Source organism: Numida meleagris, chromosome 12, assembly GCF_002078875.1.
Source record: "Numida meleagris isolate 19003 breed g44 Domestic line chromosome 12, NumMel1.0, whole genome shotgun sequence".
In the NCBI taxonomy this organism is placed as follows: Eukaryota; Metazoa; Chordata; class Aves; order Galliformes; family Numididae; genus Numida; species Numida meleagris.
The window spans coordinates 16,905,022-16,918,100 of record NC_034420.1 but is presented as its reverse complement, the minus strand read 5'-3'; the positions used below and the strand labels follow the sequence as shown (position 1 = coordinate 16,918,100).

At 53.2% G+C, this 13,079-nt stretch overlaps 1 protein-coding gene across 4 annotated transcripts in view; it reads right to left on the bottom strand.

Moving 5' to 3' along the window:
* ARHGAP26 (Rho GTPase activating protein 26) overlaps nt 1-13,079 on the bottom strand; it is a 103,206-nt gene that overhangs the window by 31,960 nt on the left and 58,167 nt on the right. For all 4 annotated transcript variants that reach the window (XM_021410509.1, XM_021410512.1, XM_021410510.1 and 1 more), the window contains exons 15-17: nt 11,240-11,327; nt 10,033-10,091; nt 8,985-9,090 (exon numbers count right to left, since the gene is read on the bottom strand). In XM_021410509.1, the coding sequence (XP_021266184.1) occupies nt 8,985-9,090; nt 10,033-10,091; nt 11,240-11,327 (253 nt within the window). The remainder of the gene's footprint in view (nt 1-8,984; nt 9,091-10,032; nt 10,092-11,239; nt 11,328-13,079) is intronic.

The window sequence follows — 13,079 nt, the reverse complement described above, 5'->3', positions numbered from 1 at the left end:
AACAAAGGAGAAGGGGAGCAGAGCAAATCCGTGTTGTGTGCTAAATTAGATTATGCCTGGGTTGCTTGGATACTGTATAATCACCAGCATGACCAAACATAATTTAATACAGAGTAATTGGTAGTCAGGCTTCAGTGCAGGGGAAGCATACAGGAACGGTAAATATTTCTTCTTTGCACAGGCTTGAAATCAGCATCAGGTAACAAACGCGCTGCACCGAGGCATGGCGAGCTGCGGGAAACGCTGTCCCAGCACTCCTGTATTTTACAGACGTTAACGATCCCAGTTTGCCCAGCCTGGTCCACAGCTCCTATTCACCTCTATGGAAACCTGATTACAGGACCCATTTCCCTCCCCACTGACACACAGAGAAGCCCCAGGAGCCCCACACAGTGCCCAGCTCACACCGCAGCAGTGCCCAGTGTCCACACAAGGGACAGCAAAAAACAAAGTGCTTCTTAGGGCCAGCCTAACAAGCCCTATAGGATGGAAAACAACACTGCTACACCATATTGCTACCGGTCAAAGCACAATTCATGTCTATCACCACCAGCAAAGCTTCCAGTTAACAAGAAAACCCGATCATTGGGTAGCAGCCCTACCACTACTCAGGCTGCTACACAATTTGCTGCATGCTGAACGTGGAGATGAATTGCAGACAACGAGCACAGACAGCATACACAGCTGGGTGGCAGAGGCATCGCTGCACCCAGGAGCACTGGGGGTGGCTCCAGGGGGGGCTCTGAGGGTGGCCAAGGTCCCCTTGCCTCCCCCAGTCCCATCCCTGCAATTTGGGTCACACACACTCCCAGACACAGAGCAGGCAGCTGCTCGAGCACACAATTGGAGGTATTTATGGGATAAAACCTAATGAGTTCTGGGAAATGTTCCTGGGTGCATTCAAGTCATCCCTGCACATTATGGAGCTTAATTGGGCTGCGGCTGATGAGCGTGTAGGTGGGAGCGGGGCGAGCGGCTGGGTTCAGCCCAGCACTGCAGGGGGGGGCAGCCACTGCCCCGGGAGCGGGGATGGGGCAGGGGAGGGAGCCAGGAGGGGGTGAAGAGAGGCAGCACTGCTGGGAGAAGGGCATGGAGGGCACCCAGGACTCGGGGCTGCTGCACAGAGCCATGGTGGGATGCCCAGCACGCAGCCCAGGAGCTCTGCCTGGGGACGCAGCGGCTGCTTTGGGGCAGCATGCAGGAGCACTGCACCGCAGCACGAGGTGTGTGGAGCTGGAATGGGGATCATCAGCAAGGTCATCAGTGGGAATTTCTGTGTGATCCAAAATCAGGAAGCCCTAATGCGAAGCTTTGTCAAAAGCAAATATGTGCTAGGAAAGAAACAGCTCAAGTTTGAAAACAGCACTAAGAACAATGATCACGGATGCATCTCCAAGTCACTCTAAAGAGACTTTTTTTGCACTCGGCATCAGCTCTTCCAGAGCACGTGTGCAGGGCAGGGCCAGAGCAGGGCACAGCCATGGGCTGCAGTGCAGCTGGGGCAGCTCCAGCTTCTGAGCCAGGGAGCACGGACACGGAAAGGACATACCTGCAAACTACACAGCCCTCATTTACTCTGTCGTGCTGATTAAGGCCTGGACATGGCCTCTCCGGGCCTCTCATGGCCAAGAAGGCTCTATGAGCTGCAGGGACTGGATGCAACCAGCAGGTCCAGAAGGAGGATGGATCGCCAGGGAAACACAAAGCCTCCCGGCACAGGCAAGGAGAAACGTTCTAAAAACAGCTGACAAAGTGCTCGGCTGCAATGCTGAGAAGCGCAGCAGTGCCCAGCGAGCAGCCTCACGGCTCTCAGGTTTCCCCGCTCCGCGCTGCTCGCTGGGAGCCGGCCCACTGCAACAAGGCTCCCTTCTTCTCGTGGGTGGATCAGGCCACAGCTAGAGGCTTGGGTTCGCTCCCAGGGCAATAAAAGTGCTCGTATCACGCTGAACAGATGCACAGGCCAAATGCTAACCTCGGTATCGGTAAGGCTCATCAGCGTGAATACCATGCACGCTGTGACTTGCAAGTACAGCGCGCGTGGTGCTGCAGTGCAAGCTTTGCAAAGCAAACCTCCACTTCTACAGGCAGCACCTCTGGCTTTGGGCAAGCTGAGCTGGATGCCAGATTTCAGGGGGAATGCACTGCAGGAGCAGGGCACAACGGGGGGTGACAATGAGGGACATTGCGGCCACGCAGTGTGACTGCAGCACACACTTGAGGGAGGAGGGACGGCACTGAGTGCAGCTTCTGTAGCGCACGCCCTGACCCCAGCCTGTCACTCCTTCCCTTAATTCCATGTGTGAGCACAGCGCTCATTTAGAACTTCAGCCCATTACGCTTAATTACATCTTTCCTCTTATTACAATAACAACAGTCACTTTTCCCATTAGGGACAGCCCCGCAGCGTGGTTTTGGCTGTGCCTGTGCAGCAGCGCTGGTGTCCCCGTGCCCCCGTGCCCTGGCACTGCCACCTCCGTGCATACACGGGCTGGTGTTTGGAGAAGAACAGAAATCACCAGCGCTTTCACAGTGCAACATGAAAAGCAGCACAGCTCGCTGCGATAAAGCACCAAGAGAGAAGGGATAGGCTTTAAAAAAAAAAAAAAAAAAAAAAACCACCACCCTCTGCTCACCCTTGATTCAACCTGTTTCTATACACAGTTTCAGTTTCACTGTATCACCAATTACAAAGAATCCAGATAACTACACACCACCCCCAATGCCTGCCCCACAGAGTGGGTGCCAGCACCCAGAGCCGCGTGCTGCTGGACCCAGGCCCTGCCAGCACCAGCCCTGGTCCGATGTAAGCCACCCAGCATCACATCCAGAGAGAGGACTCTCGTGCTCTGGGGACACAGGACCCGAACCTGCTCAGAGATGCTGCAGCCTTCAATGAATGCTCCTCAGAGCTTAGAGCAGAGGTCCTCCAGAATGCACGGGGCCCGCTGGGCAAAGCAGCACGGAAGGAAAGCCACTTGCAAATGCAAACGGCTAATCTCTTGGCAATCTAGTTTTAGGAGGTGAAGAGTTCATCTGCAGAAGTAGAACAAAACCCTTTGCTCACTTACATGTTACGGGAAGCCAAGTACAAGAAACACAGAGAACACCTACAGGATTATTAATTTTTTTAATTCTGCAGAATTTCCCATTAACAACGAAACCAGCGAGGGGCCAACAGAGCAGGAGAGGCAGCTCATGGCAGGCACCGCAGCCACTGGTGCAAGAAGGCTCTGGTAGCAGGGAGGACCTCCCTCACCCCAAGCATTGGGCAGAGAACATCCCAGCAGGCAGGGGATGCATTCCCAGCACAAGGCAGCTCAGTGCACACCCAGCACAGCACATCTCACCCTGGTGCCGGGGGGCCTGGCCATCATCACATTATCAGGGAGCCAGGAGATGATTATATAGCAACAGCAGAAAAATGGGCCCTGGCCATTTGAAGACAGATGCAAGACCTTCCAAGACAATGCCTGCAATTGCTGGAGAGGCTTGCACATCCGCTGACCTCGCTTAAGTGCTTCCTCATCCTCTGCATGACCCAAGCACACAAATGGTTTCTGCAGGAGGCAGGGAAAGCACAGAGGGATACGCCTCCATGCATGCAAAGCCCCGCTGTGCTGCACAGACTGCATCTGCTTGTTTCTGAGAGCGATGCACCCTTTCCCAACAGCCAGCTTTGCACAGGACAAACCCATTCCCATGCTGGCATGCAGGTGAGCACAGTGCACAGGGAGCCCTGCTCCCTGCAGCCTGGAGGCCTCATGCTGCTCAGGTTCAGCTCGCTCCAGGGCTGACCTTAGTGGGAGTCGAGCAGCAAATGAACGCAGACCTCAGCCTTTGGCTCTGCAGCCACATTCCATTTGAGATCTGCAGCTCACGCTTGCCGCATTTCCACGGCACGTCTGCTGCCTTCGGTGCCCGTGCTACACCGGGCCCGGCACCCAGCATTTCTGGAGTTTCCCCCCCAGATCTACCTTATTTAGAAAACTAAGCCTCTAACAAACTATGTTAAAGGTAATCGTATCTCCAGGAGCCTAACACAAAAACTAAGAGAACAAAGCAGACTAAGCCATTTCGGTAAAAACATGCAGATTTCATTAATGCTTCAGATGCGTGTGAGCCTGGCGGAGCCCAGCGCCAGCAGAGCCCCGCCAGAGGCGCTGCGAGGGGAGCAGGGCCCTCCGCAGCCTTTGTCTTCCCATGCAGCTACAGGTGGTTCCAGTTAGCTGCTGTAATTAGATTAGCCATGCAGCATGGTCGCGCTACGATTTCAGACTAATCTGCTGAGCCATCTCCCCACCGCCGCCCGTCTCCAGCACTACAAACCCCCGGATCCTCACAGCCCTGCACTGCTGGGGGCACGGCGCTGAGCACAGGAGGTTCCTGCAGCCTGCCAGCCCCTCTCCTGCCCTTTGCAGGCAGCTCGAGCACTGCTGGGTTGGGTTGGGATTTCCCCCCCAGCTCGGGAACAAAATATAAACAGACAACTGGCTACACTTGCTAATAATGTCAAAGCACTAAAGCAAAAGGGATTCTTATTGATCTTTGTGGGCTTGGCTCCAGTTAGGAAGAGGACAATTTGAAATAGTTGCTTAAAGCTGTGTTTTCAAAGCCAGGGAAGAGGAACACAACCCGTTACCCCACAGCACAAAGGAAGCAGCGGAGCACAGCTCCGCGCACAGGACCCAGCCGCCCGCCGGCTCCAGCCCCAGCCCCAGCCCAGCAGGGACACCCGAGCCCCACTGGGCTCCACATCCCCCAGCACAGAGGCTCTGCAGCCCCCCAGCACCCAGAGATTGGCCCCCTCCTTTTTTCTGACGTTCAGACGGAACTTCCCACGTTTCAGCCTGTGCCCGCTGCTTTGGCTCCTGTACCACTTTCATCAGCTCCTGGCACTCTTGCCAACTATTTTTTTTTGCTACTACTTTTTTTTTCAGTCATGATCAGTCTAAATTTTCTTCCTTCCTTCCCCTGCGTTCACACCAACAAGCACTGGCACAGCTACCCAGGGAGTGGGGGAGTCAGTGCCCCTGGAGGCGCCCACAAACCGTGGAGACGTGGCACCTGGGGACATGGTCAGTGGGCACGGTGGGATGAGTTGGGCTTGGGGATCTGAGAGATCTTTTCCAAGCTGTGATTCTACCGTAGGGTACATACAGGCAGTGCATGCACCCACACCTAGCTCATCCCAGCACGAAAATGGCAGAAAAACAGGAACGGGGTGGTACAAAGAAAGCACACGACGTTCATCCCTATTGCACGGCCCACACACAGACCTTCCAGCTTCCTTCCCACCAAACGCTGCCCTGTGCCACCCCAGCGAGTGCCCAGATCCCGCAGGTCACCACAAAGCTCCAGGTCCGCAGAGCTCCCCATGCAGAAGCTGAGTCCTGGTGGGGCTGGTGGAGCGCGGGCAGGGAGCGAGCGCGGGCACCATTCCCAAAGAGAGGATGAGGGAGAGCGGTGAGGGAGGAACGCTGCTTAGACTTTCCATGCAAGGTCAAGAGATCTCGCTCGCTGTTTTCTTTTGGCAGCCAAATCAGGCCAAGAACATGCAAGAAAAGCGTATCTTAAAGGCCTCAGAGGCTAGTGGAAATTTCCAGAATGTCCTGGACAAGAATGACTTACTGGAAGTAATACATAAATCAAGCAAATGAATAGTTACCAGACAGCAACATAAACAGCTGCCACGGGGATGAAATCAGACCTGCCGTGCCAAGAGGCGTCAGCCTCATCGCTGCTGCACCTTCGGGGGAAGACGGGGAAAACAACCGGAGGAAAAGCGCAGGAAGCGGCCGCCCCAGCGCTGCGCTGTGCGTCCCAGCGCTGCCCAGTGCCACCGAGCACCGCGGCGAGGCCAACGCGGCCGGCTCAGCTCTGGCCAGCCACGCCAGGCACCAGGCTGCACTTTGGGCACAAGAGCCCAGCAGATCTTTTCTCCCCCTCCTTTGCCAGCAACACTCGGTTGGGCAGAGCCCCGTCCTGCTGCCACTGCTGGATCTGCAATGGGAACCATCGGCGCTGACACGTGGGAAATGCTTTCTGGGGGAGATAGCAATCAGTGCCATGTCGGTAAAACACGTAAACTAGAAAACACCACCACAGCAGAAATACAGGGAACTAGTCACTGCCGGCCAGGCCACAGCTGTGAATGATTAAAGATAATTAATTTTGCTAAACACACGTACACACATTTCTGCTGCAGCCCCGATAATTGCTTTGACCTCTTGCAAGGAGAGGTGCGCATGCCCCAGGCAGAGGCAGCTCTGCCCCACGGGCCAGGCACCAGCAGCCACAAACCCGAGATGGGCACGGCACAGGATCCTCACCCAGGCCTGCACACTGCAGCGAGCACGAGCTCAAGTGTCAAAAAAAAAAAAAAAAGCGAAAAAATACGCTCAAATTCTTGAAACATCACCAGTGCTAACTCCTCCTGATTTGCACCCACAAAACACACTAAAGGAGAGAAGAACGATGGGGATGACGTTGTAACTCCACTAGCAAAACCAGAAGCATTCTCAACCAGCTCCAGGCCCCGGCGCAGCCACCCCTGAGCTCGGTAGCACCTTGTGCTGCACTAACTCAGCTGACACGGCCAGGGAGCAACGGGCTTCACCAGAGCTGGTGCATGCCACCGGTAGAACAGCATTTGGAAGCAAAGCGCAGATGTTCCTGGAGCATCCCTAGAAGTCCCCTGGGCACAAGGTCGGGTTTTTCAGCACAGATCCGCCTGAGAAAATGCTAGAACAAGCTGGTCTCGATCTTTCAGGAACAATAAATCGCAGCTGGGTTTATCACAGAGATCCTGGCAGTGTGAGCACGTCCCAAGAAGGAAAATTAAAGGTTTCACCTATTCACGGGTCAAAGATTAACATAATAATAGCAAGTATCTCTGGAAATGGTGTCTGCTGAGGAGAGGAGGAACTTTGCAGCAGGAGGCAGTGATGAAGGAGCACTGACAGGGCAGTGCTTCAGGGGATGCAGCCCAGACACCGCCCAGAGGCAGCACAAGGAGGTGTAAAGGTGAGAAGGGCCCAACTCCGCCACCTCACCACTGCTTATCCTGGCTCCGATTTCATTTGTATAATGATTGCCATTTTCGAATGCACGGGCTGTGCGAGCAGGGCTCTCTTACCACTATGAGTGGTGCCTAACAAGCGGCCTGGTTTCCCTTTTCAGTAAGCAACAGCAAACATGCAAACAAAACACACGGGAGATGCGACACAACGCGGGACAGAACGCCTCTCCTCCACGTGACTGACACTAATTGAGTTCTCTTTTTAGTGTAAGAGATCTCCACAGTAATACTGTGAGAAATATTTGTTAGCTCATCTGATAAAAACGCAAATCTTGATTATTAATATGTGACTTTAGAAAAAAAGGAGGAGGAGATGAGGCAATCCCCTCCGAGAGCTGCAGCGGGGCCCTGCCTGCCCGCGTCTGCTCCAACGCTACTGCTGGCTGCCCCCTGCCCCCAGGCCTCCCCCAGGGCACCCAAACCCCCACGGGTTGCAGGGCACCCGTCCTTCCACCCTCTGCCTCCCCACAACCATCTGCTGCAGATGTGAAGCTTTACCCACACCTCAAGACTGCCTGCAAGCCCGCCGGCCCGGCTGCGCGGTCAGCCCCAAACCCGGTGGGATGCCACAGGGCAGGAGGATCTGGGGGCAGGACCGACACTGGTGCCAGCCCTCCCTGCAGCCCTGTACCCGGGAGCAGCACCTGGCTGCGGGGTCCGGGCTGTTCCGCTCCCTGGGACATCCCACTGCAACCCCACCCGAGGGCCCTTCCTCCATCGCAGACACACCGGGAGCCCCCCGAGCTCAGTGAGGGCGCTCAGCCCCAGCGCTGCTGGAACAGAACAGGCTGTGATCCCCACAGCTTCCTGCCTTTCTCGGAGATCGTTTTTTTTTCCCATTGAACAACCACTGTGACCCGATTCTCTTCCCAATATAGCAAGCACCACTACACTCATTGTTTGTTTGTGTTTTGTTTTAGTTCCTTCCCCACTAAAACAGCTTGAAGCCCATTGTATTACCTGCCTCCCCGCCTCTGCATCTCACACTCAAATACCACCAGGTTTTCCTTTAAATGAAAAGCACTTAGGCAGCTATGCGAGTCCTTGCACATATTTGGCTGATGGGAGCACCTGGAACTGCCTTTCCCTTGGCTGCAGCCTGTAAACTCAGAAGGTTTTGAAACTGAGATCTAAACCAGCCCTTTGGTTTTTAACAGCCTTGCCGGGGAGAGTCCATGGAACAGATACAAACACATGTCACCAGAAAGCATCTGGAGTCGTTTTTAAGCACATTTCAAGTATTGTTTATTATTTTTTCTCTGAAATAGATAACTTTGGGTTTTCCCAGATTTTCTGCTGAAGGGCTCCGCCGAGTTACAGCCCCGGGCCTGCGCCCCATCCCCTGCACTCACCCAGCGAGAGGGACGGGCGGGTGCGACCCCGCAGCCTTCGGGCTGGCACAAACACCTGGTGATGCTTTCACTTCCTAAGCACTAATCAAAGGTTTCCATGGCAACTGGCAGGAGCAGGAAAATGGGAAATTATAGGTCAGCTCTATCTCTGAAGGCAAAAAATTTATCTAGTTCCTTTGCCCTTGAAAAGTTTCGAGGTGACCTAGAAGTATTGATTAATTGAGTTGCTTTAAGGCAGAAAATACGCCCCAGAATAGCCTCCTATTGTGGCAAAGAAATACCCATCCATCCTTTAATCCCAGGCTCAATCTGAACCCCTGCAAGGACCTTAACCCGGCTCTGCCTCCAGCCAGCCACAGCGCACTGCCACGCCACTGCGGGAGCGGCACCGGGCTGCCCACCTCCTGCACTCCCATCTCACTCACACACAGGTTTCCACTTGGTTGTCAACCAGATATGACTCAACACCACACACACAAGGAAACTTTTTTACCACTGTTAACTTTCAGAGGAAGTGGAAAATGGAGAGAAAAACATATCAGTCATATACGTACTTTGCCAAGTGGTTCATGAGCAAGTGCAGCATCTGCCTGTTTTTCTCCGGGAGCCGATGAACGAGGCTGTGGATCTCTGACACCCTGGATTCCTGATTCTCCAGTTCTGCGTTGGAAATAAAAGATGATTCATCTCTGCATCAGGGGTTTATTATAAGAAAGGGCACGCAGGCCCAAACAGTAACCCTGACACACGTCCCGGGTACCCGAGGCCCCCGCTCCATATCTCCAACCTATACAAGGCATGCTGCAGGTATTCTCCACAGCAGTTTTTCTCTTTACCAGCTCCAATCAGTTGTTTGAAAAAGTAAGAAACCAATGGGCTGCAACAACAGGCAAGAGCAGATGCCAGCCATATGAAAAGTCAGTTGTGATCAGGAAACGAGCTGGCCGTAACCAGAGCGTTCCTCTGACTTCAACAACGGGAAGCACCAGCACGCTCCCATCCAACGTGCTTCCAAGCACAGTAAGCGTGTGCTCAGCACAACGCCCGGGACGGCGGCAGCCCGTGGTCCCAAGGGGCTGCGGATGCGCCCCAGAGCCTGAGCAGGAGCCGTCCGAGCAGGGCCCTGCCTCGACCCCTTCCCAGGAGGCCACTGCCGATGTGACCACTGACGTGAGCCCTCCTCACCACCGTCCCACAGCACGCAGCTCTAACTGACAGCCGCCTGCTCCCATACGAAGCACGCTCCTAGGGCAGACAAAGGAAAGGAGCTCAGACGCTGGAACCGCAACTGATAAAATCAGAACAGTGTAGGTGTTGTTTGAACAACAGCCTCGCTCGTTTCGGCGGTTGATGGTCAGAAAAAGAAATAACTGCACCACCAGCTGCTGCCGTCAGACGTCTCCTCTAACCCTGACCACGTGTTCTCTGTTTATCCAGAAAGTCCCGCACGACGCCCTGCCCCTCGCATCTCAGTTCTTGTTCTGCTCTCCGGGATTCAAGAACAAGGGATCAGTGGGAGAGCAGCAGGGTAGAGGTTATGCTCAGCTGCTTGCAAATCCTGTTCCTTTTCTGGCCCCATGCCGTAAACATCAACAAACTCACTTGCTGCTTTGATGAAGCTCCTTTGAAACTGGTACATCATGAGCGGCCCCGGAAGCATTCTGGAAGATAAGAAGGTGGCACGCACAGAGCACAGTGAGTAACACGATCCACAAAACTGCAGCAACAAAGCTTTGCCATTACCGTAAATTCAGCTCTGTTTTTTAAGAGCAGAACTAAGCCGTAACAACTCTAATTGATTCCTCTCATCAGAAGGCATAAGATCTATTGAAGTACCTTCCGTTTATTCTTCCTCCCTTTTTTGTAGCACACTAAATTCATTTTTAAGTTTGGCATTCCTTCAGTACCGCAGTAAAGCAAAGATTTGTACATCAGTGAATCTGCGATTTCCGAGTAAGTTTAAAAATAAATTATAAAGAGAAACGAGCCCGGTCATAAAACTTTTAACAGTCAGTGTTCCCATTGCACTCCTCATTCTCCCTCCCACTTCCACGCCCCTTCAGTGGGACATCTTGGTGCTGCTGACATCCCTCGCTGCCTTGTGAACAGTTCAAGCTCTGGAACAAAGGCTGCCAATCATGCAAAATCACGCAGTGTTTTGCGATTTTCTAGGCTGAGATCCACTGAGCTAATTATACTCATCGCTCTAATTGGATTTAGCTTCTCTCTTGCTCTCTGTGTCTCAAAAAAAAAAAACCCGACGCACAGAAGGACAACGGAAAGCAAAAACCTGCAGTCGCAACAGGTAGAAGCACGTTGTGGAGAATGAAATACTGACTGCTGCCAAGAAACTAACGCTTCTGGAAGATAACGCACACGATAACGGCATCAGCTTTCATACGGAAATTATTACCTACACAAAGCTTAGCACCCAGTTCTGAGAAGGGACTGTAACAACTGCCACAGCCCTTACAGGAGCACCGTGCTCACCTTCTGCACGCACTCCTCAGGTGGAAGCCTGCAGTGAAAGGCCTAGGGAAAAGCCTACACCATGGTGGGGTGTGCAGGAACGAGCCCTGCCATTACATTCATACGATATATGCATTTGTCAGAGAGCTGAGCGTGTTCCCCTCGTCCTACTCAAGCATGCCAGAGGGTCAAGGAAAAGACAGAATGAATTCTCTACGGGCAGTTTCTTCTTTGTATGTAAATGCTTTTGTTAAATGTCTACAATAATAGGCAGTCACACCGCAGATCATCACGGAACTGGTCCTGAAGCTGCACGGCAGGCAATGCTCGCTTCCCTTACCTCAGGTACGTTTTCAGGGCACTAGTGATGGTCTTTATCTCCCATTCTGCACAGATCTCAGTTTCTGTTTCAGTGGCAGTTTTCGGATCTAAGGAAAAAAGAAAAAAAGTAAACAAGTGAACCCAAGTGAAGACAATCCCAGCTCATACCACTCAGCACCAGCAGAACACAGCCAGCTGCATGGAAGCTCATCACGTCCCATTCTCATAGCTCTTCCAAACCCCACAGACCACAAGCTGTTCCCCAGCAGGCGCTTCTCAGGGAAGCCGACTTCGTCACCAGAGATGGGACACAAAAACAGAGCAGAAAAGAAAAACATCAGTCATGAGCAACGAGCTTGGCAGCTGGACTTAAAGCGTGGCACTAAACAGGGTGCAGGGGACCGCGGTGGTCGATGACAGCGGTGATGGCAAAGTGCAGACACGACTCAGAGGAAGACAACCACAGATCCCGCAGGACTCAGCAGAAAAATCACAGCCCCAACAGGGCTGCAAATGCTGCTGCCTGAGCTGTCCGGAGCGGGCAGCGTGGCACGGCACACAAGTGAATGCCATCCTTCCTTCTTGATGCCAAGGTAACCTCCCATTGCACGGCCTTTCTAAGGAGGCAATTCTAACAGGCTAAAGCCTGCCATAAGAAAAAGGCAAACAGTCAAACAAAAACTTAAGAAAGAAAAAAAAACAAACCAAAACACCATTCTTTTAATGGCAAGGCCTTCGCTGGAGCTGAGCCAACAGCTCCCAGCCAGACGTGTTTTCGAAAGGTCATCCAGGAGTTGTTAAACACGGCTCATGAAACAGCAGGGGACATTGTACGGCCGGTCACACGCAAAGACTCTGCGCTGATAAGCAGCTCTCCTTGACCTTCAAGTTTACGAGCCCGCACACCGTTAGCACGGTGGGTTACAGACGCAGCATCTGTCTCCCAGGCGAATGATGGATGCAGCTGGCAGCACACGCCAGCTCCTGGCTCACAAGGGCAAACTTTCACGTGAGCCGGTGTAAACGTGAAATAGCACCCATAAAAGCATCCAGCAGGCCCAGGGCAGCTTTAACCCTGAAATTCCCTATTGCTGTCATTACTGCCCTGATATCTCTTAGTAGACGCAGAAAGACTACCATGAAAGAGCGAAAAATTAACTTCCCTCAGCCTTTTATTCCAGCAGAGACTGAAGGAAGCATTTTGCTCACGCCATGACACGGCAGCATGGCTTCCCGCTTCTGTTTGCTGGGAGCGTGCTCTGCACGGTTACAAATGCTGCACAGGACGTTTGTCCTGCTCTCCGTGGGCTGCAGAGCAAAGCAATTCATCACTTAGAGCCTCATGTGTAGGTACACGAAGAAAGAAAAGGAAGCGACACATCTCCAGATATAAATCAAAAAGAAAATAGGAGGTGTTGTCTTTTTTTTTTTTTTTTTTTTTTTACATTTTTCTATGGTGTCTTTGCACTCCAGGTGATGGTATGGGTGCTGGGGGCAGGACACGGGCTGGCAGCAGGAGCCCACACTGGGTGAACCGCCCCAGTGCCCTCCTGCCGCCCAGCACTGCCCCTGCCCGAAGCCTGCGCTCATGGAATTTCTCCATCTATTTCCTGGGGATGGAGAAAGCTGCTTCCGTAAGACAGATGGTTTCAATTCCGCACCAATTTCTGCATGACGAGAGGAACTGCCCCGAGCACAGGCTCACCACCCAGCCGTAATTCTCACCCGCCCTTGGGTGGCTGCAGAGACTTCCAGAACAGCCGTAGGACGTTGGGTGACAGCAGCTACGACCTGGAGGAGGCCTCACTCACCGCCCCGCGCTGCCACACGCTGGGCAGCAGTGACCAGCCCAGCCCAAG